The 26,173-nt window shown below is 44.6% G+C and overlaps 1 protein-coding gene across 2 annotated transcripts in view; it reads left to right on the top strand.

The window, feature by feature from the left end:
- Positions 1 to 26,173, top strand: part of foxj3 (forkhead box J3) — an 83,573-nt gene that overhangs the window by 35,158 nt on the left and 22,242 nt on the right. For both annotated transcript variants that reach the window (XM_084063494.1, XM_084063493.1), the window contains exons 3-4: positions 22,031 to 22,105; positions 25,446 to 25,529. In XM_084063494.1, the coding sequence (XP_083919620.1) occupies positions 22,031 to 22,105; positions 25,446 to 25,529 (159 nt within the window). The remainder of the gene's footprint in view (positions 1 to 22,030; positions 22,106 to 25,445; positions 25,530 to 26,173) is intronic.

Here is a 26,173-nt window from a genome sequence, read left to right as displayed (position 1 = left end):
GACACACACATACATCCATGTAAATGTATGGATATTAGAGGATTACGGGTCATCTGGTCCATGCAAAAGCTCCTGTTATCTGCAGACATTAAATCTCTGTTTACAAGAAAACAGGTTTATAATCCTGCTACGAAATGGGATCTAATCTGATCAGTTTCTACAGAAAACGTGTGGCAGATGTGAGCACCCACAAATGATGACAGCGAAGCTCTGGTTTATCCAACTCGGATCTTTCAAAGCTAGTAGGGCTAACGTGTGATTTTCTCCAATTCTCTATGGGGGTCCCTAGGGCCTGGGAGGTTTCACATGTTATCACAGGCCCCCAAATTGACATTTTGGCGGACCATTTAATATAAGTTTAGCTGAGGAACATAGTTTTGAAATGATTGAATAAGTATGATATTGTTTGTTACGTTACCTACCCTTACATTGGGTAATACTAGTGGTCACAATTAAAATACTCATTTTGAAGAGGAAGCCCTTCAAGGACAACTTGGGGTCTCTGAAAACCACCTGCCCTACACCTGCAGCTGTTGGTTGATGATAATAATAATAATGTCTCAGATTTATATAGCGCTTTTTTAGGTACTCAAAGTCGCATTACATGGGGATGGAGAAACCAAAACAAAAAAAATATCAACTTTATTAATGATGGGACCCTTAGCACCTACTGTAGTATTGCTGGTGTTCTATTCTACCAGGTCCAACTAGTATTCACTAGGTGATTGCTAGGTGAATGCTATGCTAGTAGGATGGAAAACCAGTAGTACCACGGGGGTCCTGAGGAACGCGTTGGGAACCACTGCCTTGGGCAACAGTACGACACGTAACGCTAGCGCCCACACACGTTGACCCCCATGGTCTTCTCAAGCCCTCCTTTCTTGGCTGTAGTCTCACTTCAGGCAACGAGCGTACATTCCCCTCTGTGTTGCTCCCCGGTGAAGAATGCCAAAGAAAATGTGGAGCAATTCTCAACCAGTTTAAAAATGCTTGAAATGTTTGCTCTTGAACTCTGACTGTGGAGGAGATTGTTGCTGCTGGCACCATTCCCCCCTTTTCTGCACCTGTGCGCAGAGAAAAGAGAATTAACAGGAGAAGAATGTAGGCTGCTGTTGATTGCCTAACAAACAGTGGAGTCTCCCCCTGCATTCTCCCTCAGGCCCGCAGCTCTTACATGATCTTGTTAATGGGGGAAACATAGCTTTGGTCTGTAAATCGTCCAGTGTGCAGAGATGGGGCACAGCGCGCTGCCTTCCGCAGGGGCCCTGGACCTTGCCTCTTTGATCTCATTATAAAATGCAAATACACAGCACCCTAAACAGATCAAAGGTTGGCCTTCCCATTGGATTGGGGGCTTAATAATAGAAGCCTGGAGCACTTTTCTATTTTACGAGAAGCTGTTTGGGGAGCTACTGTACTGGTCCTCCGGGACATTATTTACTCGTGAGATAATGTTCCTGCATCTCACTCGTGACTACAGCCACAGCTCAGAAAATCCCTTCCCCGCTCCTGTTGCCTATTTAAATGGGATCGGTCAGGTATGAGCTTATTGCGCTCCCTTGCCCTATCTCCCACCTCAAGCTTAAGTTTGCGGGGCCTGGAATCTGAAGGTGTAAAATTGCTTCAGTCCTAGTAGTCTCCAATACCTCCATCCGCTCCTCTAGCCTGTATCATCATTACGCTGTAAAGCAAGCATTTAAAATTTAAAACACTTTGCTGATATTGAATTATTCAGCAGCTGAGATGCATATTTAGAGAGCTACACTGCTTCCCCTCGACGTACACTCCAACCCTCTCTTCTCTGCACCCTCCCAAGATATGATCGCATTTTAGAAGACAATTTCTCACGTTGTATCAAAGTCCGCTGCGAAGCGAGCTGTATTTTTGAGATGCAATCTGAGTGAGCTGCTTTCCACGCTGGTATTTTTAGCGTTTTTTTTTTTTCCCGTTGTTGTTGTTGCCTCTCCCAGATTGCTTGTTAATTGTGGAGACAGCAGAAGTGGCTGTGTGTCGGCCTCGATGCTGACTTTGTCAGGTGGTGGGAGTGGTAGTGATTCATTCGGCAGCCGGTTTGATCCTGCTGTGAGGCGGGTTCCCGTGTCAGGAAGCTCCTGCCTGGCCGTCCGCCCACCAGCCTCACCTTGCGCCCGCCTACCGGTGCCCCACTGCTCACGCTCTGCCCCGCAGAGTGGGCGGGGAGTGCAGGCTGGCAGGCCTCCATTCTCGGATGCATTTGGCAAGAGCTTGCTGTCCCCACACTCTGCTGAGTGAAGAGCCGACTGTAGCAGCAAAGAACATAAAAAGGCCGCGGGGCTCTGGAGTCAATCTCTCGTGTCCCGCAGGCCTGTGCAGAGCTCTTGGCTTCAATTTTATATGTAACTGTATCTCTCTTCTCCACACTCGTGGCCGTGACTTCCACAGGTCGCCCCCCCTATATCTATAGGTTCTGTTATTCTTTGAGAGAGTCTTTGAACCCGACGCTCTTCTCCCCTGCCTGCTGTCTTTGCTCGATGATGTGGGGTGGAGCAGTCCATCGTTTAAGTTGTTAGGCACAGCCATCAGTCATATTGATTGAATGTGCTTCCTGCACTGTGATAATGAGATCTATTAAACTAAGTTGATACCTGACTGTCTCCGTTGGAGACTCACCACTTAGACTGCCACTTTTGGTTCTACTCTATTTCGATTATTATTCATTTGTAATACATTGGATATACAAATAATGCACTATTACAATGGCAGCGGACACGGATGCAGCCTTCGCCTCTTGATGGGGATACACACTTGCTGGGTCATCGTTTCAGGCATTTCTTAAAAATAATAATAATTTCGTACTCTGCATTATTGGGTCAGTTGTGAGCAGCAACAAAGTATCATTTGCATAAGAAAAAAGGGCCTGGGTAGCTAGTTCCTCCTAACCCTAGCTTGATGAAATGTTATGCTCTTTTGGATGAAGGTCAAGCCATGAGGGTACAGGTTTGGTTGACTGATATTGCTGAGACCGATATGAGTCTTTCATAGCCAGAGAAAGGGAGGAGGTTTTGCATGTCTTTTCCAGAGCGGCTCGTTTATGTGGTGACTGAGATCATCACCTCCAATGGGCTGTGCCCTGGCTTTGTCTCAGATCTGAAGCCTGAAGTGGAGACAGTTGGGCGAGAAAATCACCCCAGCGTCGTAGTTAAAATTATGAACTGCTGAGGAATTTGAGGCACTTAAAAAACAAGCCATATAACTGGAAAAATCATTAGGTGGTTCTCAGGTTCTTCTGAGGAGAAAAATTAAGGGCTGCTGGGAGCCGCTCCGAGACCCTGTAGTCATCATTCCTTCGGTAGAGGAGTTTCAATGGAAACCCTACCTTTAGTTTTTCTTGCATTTTCACTACTACTGTAGCTTTCCCATTGCATGGTACTAGTTTCCCCCGTTGGTTGTATACAGCTTAATATAATTTTATTTGCCATTAAGGGCTTCATTCACTACTGAGATGTCAGTGAGATCTTTTACAGAAACCCCTTTATGAAAGCATGTTGTTGCTATCTTGTTTTGAATTCAAAGCGCACACATGGACCCTCATTGTTATGGTAAACCCTGAGTGCGGCCTCTTATAGGTGAACTGATTTTGCCCTGACAGAGGGAGCGAGGGGTATAAGGGAGACGGAGAGGCACTGAGCCATGATGAATTCTGCAAGCTATAAATAGAGCCCGGGCCTCGCAATCTGCTTTTAACACTGAATCTGCCCTGTTAAATATGCCTAAGCTGGGCTGGACGGCCTACTACTTCCATCCGCTCAAAATACAATTTTCATAAATGTCTTAAAGAGAAAAAAAGTAGATAACTTTGTTTTCTTTGTAACTTTTCATGTGGGACTGTGATATATTTCTCTTTCTTTTTATCCCGGTCTTCGCTGGATATAATTAATAATATCCATAATTGAGGTAGCCTGCTCTCCCTGTAGAAGCGTTTACCTCCTGTGCAGCTTTGCAGTTAATTCATCTGCCAGGGTTCTTGCATGCACATAGTGTTTCCTTTTTGGAAATGAAAGGGGAAAATGCTACAGGACCAAGTAGCAGTGCCTGGAGCACGTCCTTCACAAAGTCTATGGCAACCTGAGACTGCTGATTTGGCCAAAGGTCTGCACTCTGCAGCTTGACTGAGGTAAGCCCCTCCACCGAGTATGGAGTTACACTGACTGGGAACACGGCATTAGAGCCTCTACATCCTGGCTTGCTGGTCATTCACTACTACGAGTCTAAAAAGGAAGAATAGCCTTGCCTCGCTCCGATGATTGGCATATTGATGAAATCTGCACGGCAAGTAATTATCGTGAGAACATGCCTGGCTGATGTCGTTTAATTTGGTCGTTGTTTCAATCCATCCTTCTCTCCCCTCTATGGTAATCACTTAACCTCTGTCGCCCTTTGTGTCAGCCTCCCCGAGGCTAATGGCTTCACTCTACCGTTCACAATCACTGCCGAATGAAAGGAGTGTTGTGTCTTCTTTGCACGATTCGGCTGCCGCCTGGCTTTAAGCGACACTGTCGATAAAGACGTCGGCAGGGCTGAGGATGTGTAGGGAAAGTACTTTTTGTCCTCTGTCGGTCCTGTCGGTGTAGCGGGATGGACCGCTGCCTCCTTCTCCCACTCCCAGAGTGATATTTGATCGTCCTCTCCGCCGCGTCCTCAGCGGGGTCAGCGGTCTGTGAGGGGAGGGTAGCTGGCTGAGGGAGGGGGGTGTTGGATGAGGGGGTTAGTGACACAGCTGTGGCAGCGGAGCGGAGCCCGTGATGAATGACATGCCAGCGCGGGCCGCGCGGCCGTCCCAGGCGCCGGTATTGACAGGCACAAACTCTCACATCTCGCATTCGGCATCAGCGGGGCTAATCGCGGGTCATGCCGGCCGCGGATGTGACACATGAATATCGCTCCTGTAATTGCTCGTTTGTCAATGTCACCGCTCCTCAGTGGGGGTTTTTCTGCAGTTAATTCATCCCGCCGAAAACCTCCATTAACAAACAACGGCCAAAAAAGAAACCGATGAAATTAGTTTTGGAGCGAGGGGCTGTGTAAGCATTTCAGACTGTGTCCTCGGATGCTGATGTTGGCTATAGGTAAGGTGCAGGTGGTTTACTGGCAGAGGCGGACACTCTGTACTTCCCAAGGACACTACATAAACAGCATTTTTATGAATAAACATATAGAGTGTTACTGTACTGTGACTAGGGTGATATTTCACCGATTGTCTTTGGCCCTCTAGTTGCTGATTATTAAGGCTAGATTCTGTGTGAATGTGCTGGCTTTCACACTGCATGTAAATGGTGTGTGTGTGTGCGTGTGCATAGGGATTGTTATCCTAGCCCTGGCTGTGAGCCCTTCAGCCTGTGCTCCGGCGGCCACAAGGCCATAGCCTCTCCCTGCCAGTTAATTGCATCTGAATTAGTCCATTAATGTGGCCGTGTAGTGGGATGGAGGGGTGCACCGAGGTGTCTGGCCTCTCTTGACCACCGCAATGTATTATTTATGGGTCAGTAAGTCTGGCAGCTCGGCATTAACTTGGCTAATGGACTGTTGGGGGATAGTGATGGGGTGGGTTTAGGGGGTTGCTGTGGTGTGGCCTCGATTAACTTTTTTGTTGTTGTTGAAAGAAATAGGTACACATTAACCACTTAAACCCTATATGCTGTACTTCATTACCCGGGGTCCACCAGGGATCTATACTTGGTCCGCTCCTTTTTTTCCCTCTTCACCAAATCTTATCGCCGAAAAGAGCCGATCTACAAGCTAGATCTGCTATTTGTGCCAAATATTCACTTAGTATGGCTAGTGGAATAGGGATGCTTTGTTGTATGAAAAATAGCAGATCTACACGCACAATCTGGGCTTGTAGATCAACTATTTTCAGCATACGACACCAGCGTACGAATTTTGTATATAGGCCTAGGCAAATTTTTAATCACATGCCCAAAATAGCGACGCCAGGTTGAAAGTGGTTAAAAAGATCTATCCTTTAAAAGTTGTATGTTTTACATTCCCAGTGGACAGGTTATCGCGAAAGAGCCAACCCTCATCAAGTACAGTACACAGTAAAATCCTCAGTGTTACATTTAACTGTGTAAACTAAATGAACACTGAGGATTTTACTGTGAATGATTTGTCTAAATGGCTGTTGATGATGGTTAATAGCTTGTTTCAGATAACGCCTCTTCAGGCCTTTCACATTGAGAGACTAGGCTCGATCTTACAGAGACTCTCCTTACCTGTCTGTTCCCAAATGAGAAGACGGTGGTGGAAAAAGTATTCAACCCCAGTATTTGAGTCACTCCTGGAGTACTTGTTTTTAAAAAATACTTCTTTGAATACAAAGTACATTTTATTTTTAATATCAATGCATTGCTGTATTGACATTGAGGAATTGAGGAAACTTTGCGACGTGTTGTGAGCTTGTAGATCTGGTATTTTCACTAAATTTGAAAGGGGTTAAGTGGTTAATTCATCACATACCCCCCCCCCCCCCCTAGAAGAGTAGTGGAGTAAAAGGTACAATATTTGTCTTTGCAATGTAGTACAATACTCAAGTAAATGTGCTTGGTTACTGTCCATCACTGACCATGGAGCTGCTCTATTTCTCCTATATGTTTAGGGATTTCCTTGTCGTGTAACTGAACACATCATGCGTGTAGTCTTGTGTAGTAGCTGCCAGGCATGGCGAGTACACTGTACGATGCCAGACGAGTCAAGCATGGTCGTGATGAGGCCGATCCCTCGGTCTGTGGTGCTTTTCAATCATAGATGACACGTCATTTTCCCCTCCACCATGACGGGGAATGTGAAATACGAATGCCTGATTTCACTCTGATGATATAGAGTTTCTAGTTGGCTTCCCCCGGTAAGGTTAGAACTCGTGGAAATTACTTCTTTTTTGGCTTCCCGCTCCACGCTGGAGTAATTGCGGTATATGCCTGCAGTCGCTATTTGTTTTTTGAGCAGTCAGCAGCCAAATGAACATTACAACTATTACACAAGCAAGAAGGTTAAGGAGTGCGCGCGGTGACGTCGTGTTTTATTTGCAGGCGCATGGTAATGTGCATATTGAGCAGCTGCATACAGTAAGCTCTGTGATGTTTGTGTACACATGCAGAGAAATATAGGCTAAAAGGTCAAACCAGGCTTTGTTTTTCCCTCCGCCAGAGCTAATATCATTTCAAACAAGGACTTATTGTTTCTCTGTTTCCATTTATTTCAACTCACCGATAACATGCCGCGCATGGTCTATAATATTGAATATATGTTTTTCCCTTCCTGTGCAGTAGAGCACTGGTTCTCAACATGGGGTCCGGGGACCCCAAGGGTCCTTGAGGGGGTTCCAGGGGGTCCCCAGCTAAAGTATTGATAGAAAGTTTGACCCTTACGGATGGATTTAGTCCCATTTGGACCCTCTCAGAGTAAAAGGAACAATTAAAAAATAATCAAATGGGCATATCAAATGGGGATCTGTGGCCTATTTCATCTGTGGCCTATTGCATAGTAAACCCGGGGTCCCTGATATATAAAAAAAAATTGAGAATCACTGCAGTTGAGGGACATCTGGGGAAAGGCACAGAAAAGGCTGGCTGTGCCGTTTGCGTAATTTGTCTGACTCTTTTAAGTGGTTGGCACTACCACACCACCATTAGACGCTGCAGTGTTAGTCGCTCATTGTTAGTGGGTAGCGTCGTCAGTGGGCTGCTGTGAGCCATTGTCAGAGGACGGTATCAGAGGCTCCTCTGCTGGCTGATAATTAAGTGGCAGACTGACAAACGGCTTTCATCAGATCCCTCATGTGGAACTGAAAGCATGCGAAGGCTTTCAGGGAGGATAAACTGGAGGATGTCACTTTGCCTCCCGTCTCTTATGGCCTTGCACCGCCTCTGCAGAACGGGGAAAAGGCAGAGAGAGAGAGAGAGAGTGTGTGTGTGTGTGTGAGAGAGAGAGAGAAAGCCCTGTATGGTAACATGGGAGAAAAAAATGCAAGCAAGCATTGCTCAGAGAACCAGACCCAATTTAGAGTACTGTGGAAGGCGTCTATCCTTACTGATACTGTCAGTCTTGAGCAGTTTCCCAGTTAGCCTCCAGTGGCCGAGCCTAACAGTATGGGCTGTGTTTCTCCCCATTTGAAAACCTGTCAATTGACTTTATTTCCTCTCTGCTGAGCTAACTCATCATGAGTTTAGACACCCGGTATAGGAGTAGAGGTTGTGCTTGCGTTTTCCAGACATGTCTCCAGTGTAGTATTGTCATGCCTTGAGTCTGCTATGTTGTATTGACCATCGGCTTAACCTCCCACCACTGTATATATATATTTTTTCATTTAGGGCTGCAACTATGGATTATCTTTATTATCTTATTATATCTATAACTTTTTTGATTAATAAAATTATCAATACGTTTTTATGATATTTTTTGTTTTATAGGAATCAACAAAATTGATTGTCGCACAAACGGCGTCGCACAATAGTGTCACACAAAAGTATCAAAAAACGATCTACAAGGTCACAATGCGTGTTGTGATCTTGTAGGTTAGCTACTTTATCTATTTCTATTTTTGGGAAATTTCGATTATTAATCATTCTAAATTGATTATTTTTTACAATTGATTAAATTGATTAGTTCGTTTAAGTGTTGCACCCCTACGCTCATTTACTTAAATGGTTTGCATCCCCTCCAACTCTGCATGGCTCTAGTCTGCCATTGACCGGCCTGTCAAAGGTCAGGAATGTTCTGAAGTAATCCACTTAATGGAGCAGTGCTTGTCATTGTGCATGGTCTTGGTGTGCAATAATTTGAGCTTTTCTGTAGGGTGTGACATCCTGGGCTTTACACTGCTTACTGTGCAATGGGAAGTAGTTTAGTGAGTGGAGCAACAACACAGGCAAGGTGGAAAGCCCTTTAAGTGTGTGTGTGTGTGTGTGTGTGTGTGTGTGTGTGTGTGTGTGTGTGTGTGAGTGTGTGCGTGCACGCTGTTAGGGAGAGCTCTCTAAAGGACTGATTGAAAGAGGCTTCAGATGAATGGCTTGTAATCTTTTGTCATACTGTAGCATTGACCTGTCATCCAGCGTTGCATTAGTCACTTAAACATTGACGTTGTACGTCAAATAGCGAAAAAAGCCAATTTACAATTAGTAGATCTGCCATTTTTGCTGAATGTTTGCCTATTTTCACTGAATGGTGGCTTTTCTGGCCTATTATGACCTGCCCAGAATAGGGATGCGAAGGTGAATGTGGTTAAGTCCATTTTCCCCACATCTTTTCAAATGGGCACCACCATCAACCCACCCACCCATCCTCCAAACTCCCTATCCCCCCACCCAAATTTGTAAGGAAATGCTCAAATTTCGAATGTAGCAATTCAAGCCGGGCCTGTAACCTTGGGTGCTCCTAGAACTCTGAATGTTGTCTAGAATTTCCGCACATCCATTCCAAGGTTGGCCTTAAAGCAACAAAGAGAGAGGGGATGTGGGTGTATGCGCAGCTGAGTGAGATGGAGTTCAGCACACTTCTATTGGAGTTTTTGGTCTCTAACCCTGCTGCTTCTGTTGAAAAGGGAACATCCTTGGTGCGGCATTCATACACTTCTTATGTGCCACTTGAGAACTATGGGGGTTTTGTGTTGGCTCAGCCTATTGTGTGAGCACTACAGGTTGAGCTATCCTTGGATTACCCACACCAAAATTACTTTATAGATAAAGTTGGATTGCTACACTTAGTCTGCGCTGTGGAGGATCTCGCACACTGTCAGACCAGGGCAAAGCTCAGATACGGCCATTACTCTGTGTTTGCGTAGACATCTTTGGGATTGCTTTGGTCGACGTACAGATGGCTCAAGCCTGTAGATTGTAACCAGGCTTACTGATATTGTCGGGAACCGCCGAGTGGCGTTCAAGATGTTCGTTTGTCAGAATCTGTCTAAATTGAACGCCTCCCCACGCAATCCATGTGCTGCTGATGAAGCATATATTGGCGTCTTCTGCATAACGTTTACCTCTCCTGCTGTTGGGAGGTGCGGAGTTGCCCCTCCGGAAAACGTTCCACCTATATGCTGCTGATGTAAACACATCACCTTGTTTGTCAGCTCTCATGCCTCCTCAGTGGGTGTACCCAGGATTTAACATATGTACGTGGGCTTAAGAAAGCCTGTGGAAGTATTATACTTTTCTGCATCTGAAGCTCTTGGAAAATTATCCGAAGGTGAACCTTTTAGAGCCCGACTGATGCCAGATATTTAGGTCCGATGCCGAGAGGATTATGAAGAGTCCTAGACCACCAATTACTGACACTTTGTAAAAAAATTAAATTCAAATGTAATGTTCTATTTGAGAACAATTAAATTATAAGCAAACAAATTAATACAAATTCTACAACATGAATATGTGAATACAAATTTTAAATATGTTTTAATCAAATTAATTTAATTGGATATTAAACTTCAATATATTAAAAGAATATTTCCATAAAGTGTAATTGCTACAGTACATACAGTATGAGAATGATGCCCTTGAATCATCCGTCTGTGTTTTAACAGGACTCCATAATGTCATATCTTTGCTGATTACATGCATATAACCACTTATATAACGTCTTTCATGAATTGCCATCATGATATGAACTTAACAAATGAAAAATGTATTTAATTTAGCCCAGTGCTTACTGTTGGTGAAGAAGGAGGGAACAATATCCCCATAGTATCGTCTCACTTTGCAGAAGTGGCTGTTGAGTTTTAATTACTACAATACCTCAGTGTGCTATGCCACATGACCTGCATGGCTAAAATTATTGACCGTGATTGCAGGTTTTCTAGTTTGCCTCGCTTTTGTCTTTCTCACCACACCAGCCAGACCTCACCTTTCATGGCGTAATAAGGTTCTTATATTCATTACAGGTTTTCACCTTGGCATGCGTTTTGCTGCAGCAAACACTCGTTCATGTTTTATTAAAACAACATACAAGCAGGTAAAGATCAGAGACAGACTAAGGGATTTAAAACCTAGCATGCCAACACACTGCTACTAGATGCCAAGGGAGGCAGATCAAATGCCTTTGAAGCCGGTTGGAAAAAGAATGAAGTCAAAAATCGTTATAGTTGACTTCATGGGTTTTCCAGTGTGGGCTTCAGGTCTCCCGGTATACTATAGCTTGGCTCAAAGCAGGAGAGCTCCGCGGCATGTGTCTACCGCTACGCGCTGTTCTGTTGGAATGGGGTATAGAGGGAGACTAACGGCCAATAGGCTGGGGAGATTTGTAGTGCAGATCGAAAGTTGTGTTGATAGATTGCTATTTTTTATAACACTTGAGGAATGCTAAAGAGCAATGGAGGCTTATACCTGACTTCTTTGGGTGTTCTAATCACTTTGGTCCATATCATGACCGCATTATTGATAGAACGGCATTCTTTGGCAAAATAAATCACGGACGAAGAATGCTCGCCTTTGTCTTTTGTATCAAACTACTTGACACTTAGATTATTTTTAAAAATGGTGAAACAGACGTTGCTCTTAAATTCTGCCACTGCGGGGGCTCTTTGAGTATCTCAATGCTGCACTGTAGGTGTTAGGCATGGGCGGTATTTATTTTTTCATACCTTCCTGACTTTTCCCTGTGGTATATATGATGGTATTTATGTAAAGAAAACATCATAATAATAATACAAATAATGTAAAGGCTAAGCTGCTGGTGATAGAAGTCATTGTAGCATATATGACATTGTCCAGCCTACAATGCAGTGTGTCTAATGTGCAATTAGTCTAGCAAAAAGAATGAAGGCACTGGAGCAACTCACACAGTTGGAGCCTTTTTAATGTGTAGGGTGCAAATAAAAGGAAGACAATGTTTTGATGTCAATACATATTCGTCAGGTCATGTCAAGCAAAGGCTACAATGAACTTTAAAAGCAGGTGATAGGCAGAGGCAGGCCCTTCAAATAACCGATGTCCATGAGCTATCTATAATGAGGAGTCAAGTGCATCATTCTGCACGTGGCAGACTCACAGAAAGAACACTCACTTTGAGGCGCATAATGCGTGAACATGCAAATTTGCAAGGCAAGTCAACTGTGCATTGCATACAATATGTGCCAACAATATGGCAATTTGTCTTGCTGGGTTTTGATACTTATGGCCCATAGAATACTGAATAGAACCTCCTTCCATAGATTCAGCATACTGTACGTTGCTGGAGGATCCGATGTCACTTGTTGCTGCGGTGGATACCGAGTCCCGACACATCATTGGGCTGGACAGTGATGACGTGAGTCACTGGTGACAGACTGGCAGCTGAATAAAATCATTTTGCTAATAGTTGGAAGAAATCATCTCAAGATAAATGTATACGTGGCAGTGTATTATGGTTCAATTTTTTTGTCGGTATTGAAAATCATACCTTCAGATTGCTAAAATACCCTGGTATGCCTTAGTTAATAGCGTACCGTATTGTGATACGGAACACAACACAGGAGGTTATGGAGGGGGGCGCGGGTCAGGTTGGCCGAATGTTAAAAGTGGAGCTCATAACAACACCCTGTCCTTATTTCCATCAAAGAGGAGCCTCGTTTCGCTGGCTTTAGGGTCACTTCTCTTCACGCTGCTAACAGGATTAAATCTGCCTGTGATTGCACCCCAACAAACTCTACTTCACACCTTCTTGTATGTGTGTGTGTGTGTGTGTGTGCGTTCATCCGACCATGTGGTGTGTTTTTGGGGTGTTTTTTTTTGGGGGGGGGTGTTGAGAAGTGGTTCCTTGCTGAGTGCATGCAGTGCTATCCTGCACGGCACTCCTTCCCACGGCCACTACAAATAGCCGCTTGTGAAGGCGCTACATTCTGTAACCCCTGCCTAAGTCTCTGAGGCCGCAGTGCACGCCTGCTGCACGGTGTGTGACGCTGGACGTGCCATAAGGTCTAAAAGCAGCCTAAAAATACAACAGCCCACCTACCTGCGTCTTATCACTGCAGCTTCACTCCCAGTCTCTTTGGTTGTCTGCTTGGTCTCTCTGTGCTCACTCCATCCATCCTACAAGGGAGATGCTCCATGTATCGCTCAGTTTATCAGTATCTGTTTATAATTGCTTAGCCGCTTAGGCCCTATTGAAAAAATGCTTTTGAACATTATCGGCTAGAGTGACATTCCCAAACATAAGGATAGGTTGAAAGGGGTTAAAGCATCGGGACTCATCGGCTGCATAAAAAAAAAACAGATAATGACTGATTGACTGGCACCAGACCGATACATCGGTCAGGCTTTATATTACTTTTATGTTTAACCCCGATTTCCATTGAATAAACATGTCTTTTCACTTGAACTTTGAAGGAGAAGAGAGCCCACACTGCAGGGCTTATGGGTACACAAAACAGTCTTGTAAAGAGAAAGATTATCCTGGCCCTTGTTGCCACTTCAAATATCTATGATGAAGTGACTGTAAAGACGAGAAGGAAACCAGACAAAGCAAACAACTGTGTGAGAAAAAGCATGACCTCTCATTGACCTGTGGCTAAGTAGTATGACTGACGGAGGCAAGACTATAGTAGTAGCATCATTGTACTGAAAGTGGCGACACTGCCCTGGGACTTGTCTAATCGCAAATAAAGAAATGTAATAAAATAATGTATATGAGACGGTGATAAAAAATGTGGGTTAGTAATGGGCGAGGGGCAGTAGTTATGTGTTTCCAATAGCAATAACTATCCCTATCGATAACTGATTTCCATGGGCCAATATTTTTGGGTTTTATTGTCATAGGTTTACCTACTGTATTATACTGTAACTGCGATGCTTGGTGCTGATGTAAACAACACTGCTTTACTTGTACCTGTCCTGAGCCTGATGCTTAACTAAAACACTACACTGTTTGTAGCCTCTGCAGTGGTGCTGATTTACCTCTATGCCTGCTTATTTTTGTTGCTTATAAGTTAAATGTTAGAAACTTCAACTTCAAATCTCAGTTTTTCAATGCACTTTTTGACAAAATATTGGTCAAACCAATAGTAATTGGTGGTCTAGGAGTGGACTCTCCAACATTCGGGATCAGCATCAGACTCAAAGATCAGGCTCTAAAAGTAATTGTTTCGTGATTGGACACTGAATCATGTCGACTGTCTCCTGAACGAACCTCGCCTTAGACTACGTCACAGACTTACCCTGGGACTTGGGTACTCTTTAATGATGATTTAATTTGAAGTTGCGAGTTCTCCTGTTTGCAAATGTTCGGCTGAAAGCGTCATTAAGCCTGATTTATACTTGGTTTCACGCTGGTGTCCCTCACCGGAAATAGCAGATCTACAAGCTCGTATATCAGCTATTTCCGGTGCGTGGTACGCCGTGCAACCAAGTATGAATCGAGCATAAATCTTCTGTAAAGGACGTCCTGGTGATGTAACTGCTAGTTTCCATCCTGACACTTTTAACATGCTTCCTGTTGCACGTACACACACACACACACACACACACACACACACACACACACACACACACACACACACACACACACACACACACACACACACACACACACACACACACACACACACACACACAGAAGGCAACTAGAAAGGTGCGCCCAGTAAATCTACGTCAGGAGGCATTTCCTAATAATAATAACGATGTATGCAGTGAAATTACTACCTAGAGCCTTGAAACAGTAGTGCAGCATGTGATTACCAGTACATCGTCCCTACTGTCTTCCGCCTTCTCTCTCTCTGTCTCTCTCTCTCTCTCCCCCCTACACATTCACTGTCTACCCCTCTCCATCTTTCAAAGTGTTAGGGTTAGATTGCTGTCATTAAACCTACTCTGTAATGGAAGTCAAAGTCTTCACCAGTCAAAGGTTGTGATTTGAGATGTAAGTGTTGGGTTTTTGCTGGCCGGTGGCCAATAGTCAGTGGTGTAAAGTAACTAGTACATGTACTCAAGTACTGTACTTAAGTATCATTGTAAGGTATTTGTACTTTCTTCAGTATTTACAATTTTCTGTAATTTTACTTCGGCCCCACTTCAGGAAAATATTGTACTTTTACTCCACCATAACTATATGGCATTAGCAGCCTAGGTGCCCGGCCACTACGCCAGCCATCCGTTCTTGATGCTGATACTTTGCACTTTTACTCAAGTAAACTTTTAATACGGTATTTCTACTTGTAACAGAGTATTATCTACATTGCAGTATCGATACTTTTACTTAAGTAATACATGCGAGTACTTCTTCCATCACTGCCAATGGTGGTTTTGCGAGTCCTTGACGAGAGGAAGTAAGCACTGGAGTATAATTGACATGATGTCAATGGCAGCATAGTCTCAGGACACAGAGCTCAGACAGTTCACATGCGATCTGATGGAGAGAGAGAGACATCCCTTACTTGACATTTAACATTAAAGTCATTAGGGATGTCGACGATCAAATCACACAAAACATGTTGTTTTCAAATCTGCAAGAACCATCTGGTATTTCAAGACGGTGCTGTATTTATACGTTTTGGTGCATGCGTTGGCGAACAGCACTCCGGTCCGGAGACCCTGAGGGGTCCTTGAGAGGGGGTTCGAGAGGGTCCCAAGGAAAATGTGTCAATCAGTTTAACCACTTTAACCCTATTTTATACTTCGCCTGTTCAAAAATAACCGATCTACAAGCTCATATGTGTCGCATCGCGTCAGTATGTGAACAATTAGGAAACATTTAAACAACACAAATCTTTTCTTCTGGGGGTCCCTGGCACGAAATCTTGTCCAAAAGTCTTCGGCCAATATTATACGCATCGCTTTGGGTGTCCTTGACATGGAAAAGGTTGAGAACCTCTGCTCTAAAACTGTATAAAAGGGACTTGAGACATGACAGCTTCGGACTGAGTTGTATGTGCTGCACGGACATTAAGACGTTCATGATCTGGGGCTTTTGGTTATGTTATGTTTATGAATGTATATTTTGGTGTTCATCCAATGTGGACTTGTGGCCGCGTGTTTTGCAAAAGAAACTGATCAGCCTTGTAGTCAGCAAGATCAGCCACACACACACACACACACACACACACACACACACACACACACACACACACACACACACACACACACACACACACACACACACACACACACACACACACACAGAGACAGGCAGGGGAGATTAAAACCCACTTTGATCTCAAGGCTCCAAATCCAGGGGTGTTTAAGTTTCCTTTTGTTTGTAGTTGAATCTAAACACTTTTCAGAGCACTTCTAGGTCGTCTTAAACTCCTCGTCACATGATGAATGTTTTAACTGAAGCCACAAACCAAGCGATAGCTCACCGTCTGGCTTTATGCTGAGTGGGAAGTTTGAGGGTAGCAGCTGTGTGCATGCACGTGCAGGTGCGTCTCCACGTGCGCGCGCATGTGTGTGTGTGTGTGTGTTGTACCGGGTCTTTTCACACCCACACTGTCACACTTGTCACTTCTTAAAAAACCCACATAACCAGCGTATTCCTGTCTCACCCACCCTAGCCACATACATGCATGCATGCATGTGCACTGCGTTTAGAAACGAAGTGCGACCGAGTGTGGGCATGAGAAGTGTGAGACTCGGCGTGTGTGTGGGTATCACACTCATCCGTTCCCAGCGTTCAAGCGGTTTCTGGGCGCACATGCTGTACATGCGCGACCTCTCACGGCGTGGGGCGCACTCCCCTGGGCGTCTCAGAGTGTGTGCAAGCCAGGAGGCCCCCCCCCCACCCGTGTGTGAGGAACAGTGGTCTGACACAGCCTGTCCCTTTAGCTCACTTCTGAACGTCTGACACGGAGAACACAGAGGTCAGCCTGACCTATTTTTTCCCCCCATGATGTCCGCCTCCTCGGTATGGTGGGGGTTAGATGAGGGGAGGTGGTGGAGGTGCTTTCGTCTCCATTGCTGTCCTGGCGCGTTAAATCACCACCGTTCGTTAGGGGAGACATTCTGGTGTGTGTGTGTGTGGGGTGTAGATGCCCCCCCCCCAACACACACACACACACACACACACAGAGAGAGAGAGAAGTGCTCTGTCGGTGGTTGCAGGTAGATGCTGGGCAGCACTTGAGCCAGACCCCCTGCAGAGAGCTGTGTCTGACTCACTTTGTCTACCAGCGCTCACACTGGCCTCCCTGACCTCTACTACTTAACTTCACTTTCATCTTCCACGCTGGTTCGGCCTGCTGTCTGCTGGCTGTCGGTTCTCTGCCGCTCCGGCACAGACCTGCATCCGTCTTTAGCTGTATAACACTGTTTAAATTTAAACTGCTGTTTGTGTCATAGTGTTTGGAGAAAAAAATCTTAAAAACCCAATAAACACATTAAATATATATATATATATATATTACGTGGCAATAAAGCAACGCACATTTATTTCAAAACGAGGTTGAGTTAAAAGCATGAACCTGTGTGAATGAATCATCACCAAATGAATAGTTTGATGTGAAATGTTCTCCGACGGATCGTTTATTCGTCACGCTCCCGGTGTGTAGGGAACTTTGGTTCTTAACCCTTGCATTGTGTTTAAATCAGCCCAAAATACTCAAAAAATAAGTATTTTCATTATTTTCTTCCTCCCACCTCATAGCTGACTTGTAATGCATTCATATCCATGTAAAAACTTTTTAAAATATTATGTTGGGTTAGGGCTAGGGTTTCATCTTTCAATATATCTCGTTTTTTTTTAAATTCACTCATTAAATTTCCTATAATGAAGGCAATGGATAATGATGTTATAGAATAATTAAGAATAACAATTAGAACACACTTCAAAAAAAATGTTTTTTAACTTTAAAAAATGATACAATTATTAAAAATAGTGACACTAGTGGTGTTAGGGTCCGAAATGACCCGTATACCATAGAAGGTAAAAAGTCATTTATTTTTCATAAACTCAAACTTTATTTTACTCCTGATAGCAAATGCTAATTGAGGACAAGTCTCTCTCACTCTCAAACATGTAAACATTGAATATTGACAATTTGGGGGGGAATTGAGCCACACCTCTTTGCCGGGTCATTTCGGACCCTAACACCACAAGTGTCACTTTTTTTTTTTAGACCATCAGAATTAATTAAAATGATGATAAATAATTTTGTTGTGTTAAAATGGCTATTTCTGAGGATATCATGAAGCCTCGTTCCAATAAAGAAATGTAAAGGGTACTTTTTACCTATTCAAACTTGAAAACAGGTCCAAAAAGACCCTAACACAATGGAAGGGTTAAACATTTGTGTGTTGTTAAGCTGAATCAGTGGCTCCCAAAAGCTGTGCTGTGAGACACGTCCAGGTGCTCCTTGGGATTTTGGGACGACCACGCGCTATTATTGCATTATATAGAACTATTCAAAAAGCTATGGTGAATGATTACACACACAAACACACACACACTCTCTACAGGAGGACCCTCCCCCCGCCCGCCCTGCCCCCCACTCTATAAGGAGGACGCTAAGGCCCCTCAAATGTGGTCACATCATGTTCTCCTCCAACATTTTGCCTCCAGTGTGGTTATTATAATGTACTTTTAATCGCCTCAGTTCACTCCACTCCGGTTCACCTCTTCTCGCATTAAATGACCCCCAGCCAGTGGCGTCCGTGCCGGCCCAGACGGAGAGGAGAGAGAGTGTGCTTGATATAATGCAGCCCGTCATACGGGCACGGGGTCCTTGTCAGGAGAGGAGAGCAGCCAGGGAGAGTCCATTAAAAAGTAAACCTGCCTGCTTGACTGTATCAATGATTTAGGGCCACCAGAAGGCACGGTAATGCTTCTGTTCCTGTGGCACCGAAGCATGGGAATGCCACACACACACACACACACACACACACACACACACACACACACACACACACACACACACACACACACACTTTCATTGAGTTGTAAAAGGAACATGGTTTTAAGTGCTAAAGGCCTGATTTGTACTTGGCTGAACCAGTGTAGTGCATCGAAAGTAGTTGATCTACAAGCTCACAACGCGTCGTCGTGTTTACAAGTATAAGTACAAGAGATAAAAGTATAAATCAGACATAAGGGTGGCACTGTATGATGTCGCAAAGTCTGCATCACACGCTGGCTCCCACTGAGGCCTTTCCCTGCTGGAGGCATCTTTTAGTGTTTTAAAGTAGCATATAGCATACTAAACAAAGGGCCCTTCACAGCTGTTTGTCACCATCCACTATGTATGATTGTATCGCTCTTGGGGGTCACATTGTTTTATTCAGTCACACTAATGTGTGTCTGTGTAGTGAGGCTTTTAGGCAGCAGTGGCATGTAGTCCATCCAAGAGAGTGTCTGACAGCACAAGGTTACAGTATTTCATGTGTAGTGGACGTGGTTGGTTGCTGACAGCGCAGTCCGTGCAGAAGGGGGGCCTGGACGTACATAGTCTAGTCCAGTGGTTCTCAAACTTTTTCATGTCAAGGACCCCCAAAATGCTATGTATTTGGCCGTGGACCCCCATCTGAAAATATTTTGTTCCAGGGACCCCCAGAAGCAAAGATTTGAGTACAAATGTTCGCTTTAAAAAATAAATATATTCAAAGGTTTGCACAAATTTTCCCGATTTTTCAAAAATAGGTCTACAAGCTCATAGCACGGCACTCGTGCCACGCTATGAGCTTGTACATCTGCTATTTTTGAATGGCCAAAGTATAAAAGGTTAAAGTGGTTAAAATGATTGTGCTGCTTTAGTCATTACATTTTGCTGGGGACCCCCTGGGACCCTTGGGGGTCCCCGGGCCCCACTTTGAGAACCAATGGTCTAGTCCTAAGCCTGGTTCATAAGTTCTATCATGCAGTTGGGCCCCGAGCTCCACAGCTATGCTGTGAGCAAACCCAAAAATGTTCATGCTCGCCCGCACCTGTCTGACAAGTCTTGTGTGTAAATACTCCACCGCATGGGTTGGCTCTGTGTGGGAAAATAGTGTGTCCAAACCACCATGAGAGGAAACACTCCTGCAGAATAATCTTTTACACTTTTTTGCTCTGCAGTGTTCCAAAAAATGTTTTGTTCTTATCGATTATAATACGGCCTTAACACAAGGCTCATCACTTATTGAGTATACTACAGCCTTTAAGGCCTCTCACGTATTTTGTACACTACAGCCTTAACACTAGGCCTGTATTGAATATACTACGGCCTTAACACTAGGCCTGTTTATGATATTGAGTTACATTTGATAACGTCTGTGTTTGAAGGGGAAAAAAAGTATACTGCAACCTTAACACTAGGCCCATCACTTATTGGGTATAGTACGGACTTAACACTAGGCACCTACAGTATTGAGTGTTGAGCCTAATTTATACCATGTTGTGTGTTGAAAATACCTGATATACAAGCTCAAGAGCTCAAGCTCCCAATGTTGAATTGCAACAACACTGGCGCAAGTGGTATAAATCCGGCTTTAGTGACCTAACTACACATTTGTTCCTTTTTTACCTTGAATCCTTTATTATCATGATCTCTGTAGTTTCCACAGACTAAACTGTCTTTGAGATGTTACCATAAAAGTACATTTAAATTAGACTGATTGTGATTATCATTAGTCTGAAAACCTGTGTGTGTTTAGTTGGCCAGTCTGGCAGTAAACGATGTATGAGAACGTCTTTTGCTTTTGTGTCGGTACCCAAGCTAGGGATTTTGTGTTGTCTCTGATCCAATTAGACTGAGCCATTCCTCGGCAACGCGGTAAAATCTGGAGTGTTACTTTAACTCTGATAGTGTAAACAATTTGATTTCACAGTATAGGGTAGGTCTTCACACACACTTTCCTTCTGCCAGTTTGACTGTGGACCGCCCCTCCACCCCATTATATGCTTATAGGAGAATAGAGCTGGTCCACTTCTCGTGGATTGCATTGACATTTCAGGGGGATTTCAACAGCAAGATTGACAGCATTACAACGAGGCTGTCATTATCGTCTCTCCTGAGGTATAATTGTCTATAGTAATGTACAAGCAGCTCCAATCTAATGTGCTCGGGGGTCTCTCTCTTTTTTTCGTATTCTCTCTCTGCCTCTCTCTCGCACGCGTGCACATGCACACACACACACACACACACACACACACACACACACACACACACACACACACACACACACACACACACACACACACACACACACACACACACACACACACACACACACAAACATGCCTGCTCTCTCTCTCTCTCTCACACACACACACACACACACACACACACTACTTATCTCGCGTGCGTCCGTTCAACTCATCTGAGAATCCCAAAGCTTTTTAGAGCGGCCATCTGTCAATACTACTCCACAAAGTGGAGAGGGGAAACGTGCAGTCAGTGGCTCCACTAAGCCTCGTTCTGGCCCGGCTCCAGCTGGTTCTGGGGGGGCGCTGGCTGTGACTGGCTAACCCAGGCCTTGAGCAGCACCACTCTGCAGGCATCATGAATGTTTTCAGCCTCCTCCATCAGGCAGATGGTTAAAAACCTCCTCCCCTCTTCTCCAGTGGCGTGAAGTAGCTTGTAACACTGTAATGAGTTAACTTCCAAAATGATCTACATAATTTAGACCCCCCTCCCCCCTCCCCCCCAGGACCCCAGTGCTGAAGCATTAATTAATATCAGTCTTTGCTATCAGCAGACATCCCAGTGTGGGATATTCCTTCTGGCTTATATTTTTTTGGCACCCGTGGAATTCGATATGTTCTGTCACCAGAATGCAGCTTGCTAGGCGTCAACAAAATGTATCGTTTCCTGCGTGGAGGCTTCATGCAGTCTGGTGCCCTGTGAAATCTGGACACGGTTGTTGGCCGCGCACCACGCAGGGGTCGGGCAGACGAAGCCATCTGACCTTGGCAACAGGAGTTGTGAATAAATGTAAATGATAGACCGCTACATGCCCACAGGTTGCCCGCCTTTCTTGGTAGCGATTCCGCGGCTGCTGGCACCGATACTCTCTGTCCATCCAGATACAACACACTTGTTCCCACATTGCAGGGTTTTTCTTTTTTCGCTACATGTTTACTAACCTTGTCCTCTCTCTCTCTCTCTCTTTCTCTCCCTTCTCAGAACTCAATACGGCACAATCTGTCATTGAACAAGTGTTTTCTCAAAGTGCCTCGTTCCAAAGATGACCCAGGGAAGGTAAGATGCATTATTTATTCATTGATCTGCCTATTTTTCTCTGAAACCACATAGATTCAGTGTGACGCCTGATTGAGTGGAATGAATCCCCTAGTATGCACAGTTTTTTGGATGTAGCAGCAGCTTATTGTTGCGAAACTTTGCATCTCGTGTTATCTGCTGTAGAAAAATGTTAGTTTTGAACGGCTGCCAGGGCCCTGACAGTCTGGAAATGCATGGCATGCTCATAATCTATTATGAACCTTCCGCCCCCTACAAAATAGCATGGCAAATGTAACTCCTCTCTGAGACCAAAGCAGTCCAGGAGATGTGGTGAAATGCCAATGGATGGTAGAGCAATGCTACAACAGTCTCGCCGCAGCCCACTTGCTCTTGGGTGTTGTCATCTAACTTGCTTCAATACTCTCTCTCTCTCTCTCTCTCTTACCCCTTCCTATATGGATGTATAGACAGAGACCAGCATGTTAAGGTGGGAGAGTTTGTGTCTAGGACCACCCAAATATTATTTCCCATCTTATTTTACCTCAGAATCTCGAGGGACGTCCTCTGATGTATTCGGTCGTTTGTATATCTGGCGTCTACGAGCATATATTTAGTGTGATAAAGGGCTGCATAGGTCTAACCATATGTAGCCTAACCTAGATTCCATCCAGGCACTCAGAGAGTGTACTACACATGCTCGGGGAACTACACAAATAATTGTACACACTCCCACAGACAACAAACACACACACACACACACACACACACACACACACACACACACACACACACACACACACACACACACACACACACACACACACAGAGGCATGAAGAGATACGCTCAGCTCTGTAGAGGATGGGGACTGAATGCTAATTTCATGTTTTGCTGTAATCCTCTGATATTGACACTCCTGGGACCTGCTCCACTAAATACAAAATAATCTATTGCTGTATGGATCCCATTCCAAATGCATGGCCAACATGCTCGCATCCTTAATGTTTAATTTGGAATTTTCCTCACTCCCTTCCCCCCCTGAAGACAACTTCAAAGAGGCGCTAGCCGCTCGTGATTCGTTGCATCAATATTGTAATGTGGCAGGGATATAAGAACTCCTGGTTGGATGAGATAGGAGAGGCATGTCACTCTCTCACACAATATCTCTCTCTCTCTCTCTCTCTCTCTCTCTCTCTCTCTCTCTCTCTCTGATTGTGTAAGAGATGATGCTTGGTATGTACAGTACACATGTGTGCACGCATATCCTGTCTACCTTGGAGGTGGGAAAGCGAAGTCGAAGCGAAGTGTTTACTTCCATTACATTTTTTTACATTTTATCTTACCTGGCCTCATGTCATGGACTTTAGCATCGATCTGCAGTGACTGATAACCAGTGTAATTACAAGGTTGAGCGTGGAACATATACGTTTTTATATACACCGATTATATACTGAAAAATAGTGCTGTCATTTCCCTTCAGAGGTTGTTCTTTAACACATTAACCCTGGCGTCACTATTTTGGGCATGTCATTATAGGCAAACATTTTCAAAATGTTTCAAATGTTTTACAAAAATAGCAGATCTACAAGTTTGTGATGCAGCACATCGCAACATGTTGTGAGCTTGTAGATCGTCTGTTTTCAAAACGCCAATGTATAAAAAAAGAGCTTAAGTTGTTAACAATCGGCAGAGCTTTTGTTTTTCAATGCTGCACAGTGCTTACTGTAATTTCACTACAGTACCAGACGCCATAGACTCACTAGGCATTGCTACAGTATAATGCAGTATATTTGTGAATAATTTAACAACTCTTTATGTGGGTTTGTTTTTTTCTGGTAGTAAGTCTCTGGGGGGGACAAGCAGGGAAATGCAGAAACTCCCTTCCCAAGGGGTTGAACTTGGAAGAATCCTCTTTTAATTTTTTTCCTTTTTGCCTAATTAAAAGAAACGTCACCCTGCCTGGCTCTCTCTAACAGTCATCGGTTTGTGTCGCCTCCAGGAGCTCTAATTGAAACGGTTAACGGCTAAATATTAACACTGAGACACGCTCGGATCACACGTGCAAGCTTCTGCATCTCACCTTAATGGTGCCCTCATTCACGTCCTCCGTCCGGCGTTTGAAAACCTCTTGTCAGGAACATGGGGGAAGCGTAATGAGGTTTTTCAGCATTTTAACTCTAGCCTCACATCGTTATGAAATGTCTCTTCATCTCCGCTTGATTGCGCTGTGAATAATTCCTCCCTCCAAGGAAAATGTTAATTGACCCCCAAGCCTTGAAAATATTAAAACATATCATTTTGCCCCCTGAAGAATATAGGCCAGCCCTGGGTTTTCTCTTTTTAATGATTGGAGCGGTTGTGAATGCAAGTGCACGGCAAAATCCGGAGTGTTTCTTGAGCCATGAGGGAAACAAAGAAAGAACCAAACAAGAGTGGGCAACCCGTTATTGTATAGAATACAGTACTTGAGAAATGGATTGCTGGATGGCCTCAGATTTTTCCCAGAGAATTTTCTTTGGGAAATATCAATTATTCTCTCTGCTAAGGAAATAATTGTATAGGTCCTGATCTCACTTTCTCTTGACAATTGGGACTTTATCGGGTCGTATGAAATATTTAAAATAAAATTCTGAACTTGTAGGGCCTTAGGGTTCAAAATCTCATTTTTAACAACTGTAAGCTGTGTTGCTTTTGGCTTCGGGGGTTGGAGCACCATTGAAAAATAAATTAAATGGGGCCCGAATGCAGAGATAAATAATGCAGCCTGGGTGTGGAATTGCTTGCTGCAGCCCCAGAGCCAGCCCGAGCTATTCTCTCCTTGATTAGCCCAGCTCAGACCTGAGAAGAAAGCCAACACGGCAGGGCTATATAGCGCTGCCAAGCTGCTGGGTCTGCGGCAGAGGAGCCTTCACCCCTGGCTGCAACATACACACCTTGGGCTGAGGAAGTCCAGCTTCAGGAGAGGCTTAGCATTTCACAAACCACCATCACTAGCAGTTCACCTCAATGCCTGTGTACTGTACAAACTCACTCAGGAGCAGCCTAGCCTCTCGTACTAACACACACATACAGTAAACACCCAACTCTCTACTCGTAGCTTTGGGTTAAGAAGACAGACTGCATTCATTTTAGCAGAAGAGACCCGTGCGTTCGCAGTGCGCACATTATTAGCAAAAGCTTTTATGCAGTGATGCCAAAGAAAAGTCTGAAGCCTCCTCTGTCATGTCCTTCCAGTGGGGAAGTCCCTCAGTCCAATACTAACATCCCCGTGATACCAGGTCATTGCCTTTGTAGTGTGTCTCTGCAAGTGAATCTATCCTGTTGTGAACTGAGCTCACACGTTCGCTCTCCTGTCTGCAGGGCTCCTACTGGGCCATTGACACCAATCCAAAGGAGGACTCCTTGCCCACTCGGCCGAAGAAGAGGCCACGATCCGGAGAGCGGGTGAGTCTGGGTAGAGAAGTAGGTAGAAACGATCCCTCCCATTATTATCTCTCATACGCTCTCCTGTTGTTGTTTTTTTGTGTCTTCTCTCTGCCATCGTACTCTGCTACCTTGGTACCTTGCCTCTTTCTTTCCCATCCTGTGCATTTCTGTTCTGTTTCAGCCTCACTTTATTTTCTTCTTTCGTTGTTTTCTCCACCCCCGCCCCCACCCCCACTTCTCATCTGCTCCTTCTCACATATACGTTGTTGTTGTCACATCTCGCATCATCTCTCCACCCTCCTCTTCCTACCTCGTGTTACAGGCCCCAGTAGGAGTTCATATCCAGACTTTATGTAACTGCCTCGCTCCATGTAGCTCTGCTTGCCGGTCATGAAGTGGGCTCCTTATTAATAAACTATGCCCGAGGCGGCCATTACATACGTTGCATTCCTCGCTCATTTTTTTTAACAAACATCAATTAATGGCGAGGCTGTGTGCGCTGGTTATTCTGAGCGGCAGAGCTTTTGCCTTTAATTATGGATGAGTCTTGGTCCAGCATAACGTTGGTGAGCTGGAGCTCAGACTGACCTGGCCCTGGGGCATCCCACTGCTGCGGCCCCCCACTACGCCCTCCTCCTCCCTGCATGGAGCTGACCACAGGC

This window comes from Gymnoscopelus microlampas (genome assembly GCF_963454915.1).
Source record: "Gymnoscopelus microlampas genome assembly, chromosome: 7".
NCBI classification, from domain to species: domain Eukaryota; kingdom Metazoa; phylum Chordata; class Actinopteri; order Myctophiformes; family Myctophidae; genus Gymnoscopelus; species Gymnoscopelus microlampas.
The sequence above is the reverse complement of the archived record's forward strand: the minus strand, read 5'-3'. Positions and strand labels throughout refer to the sequence as shown.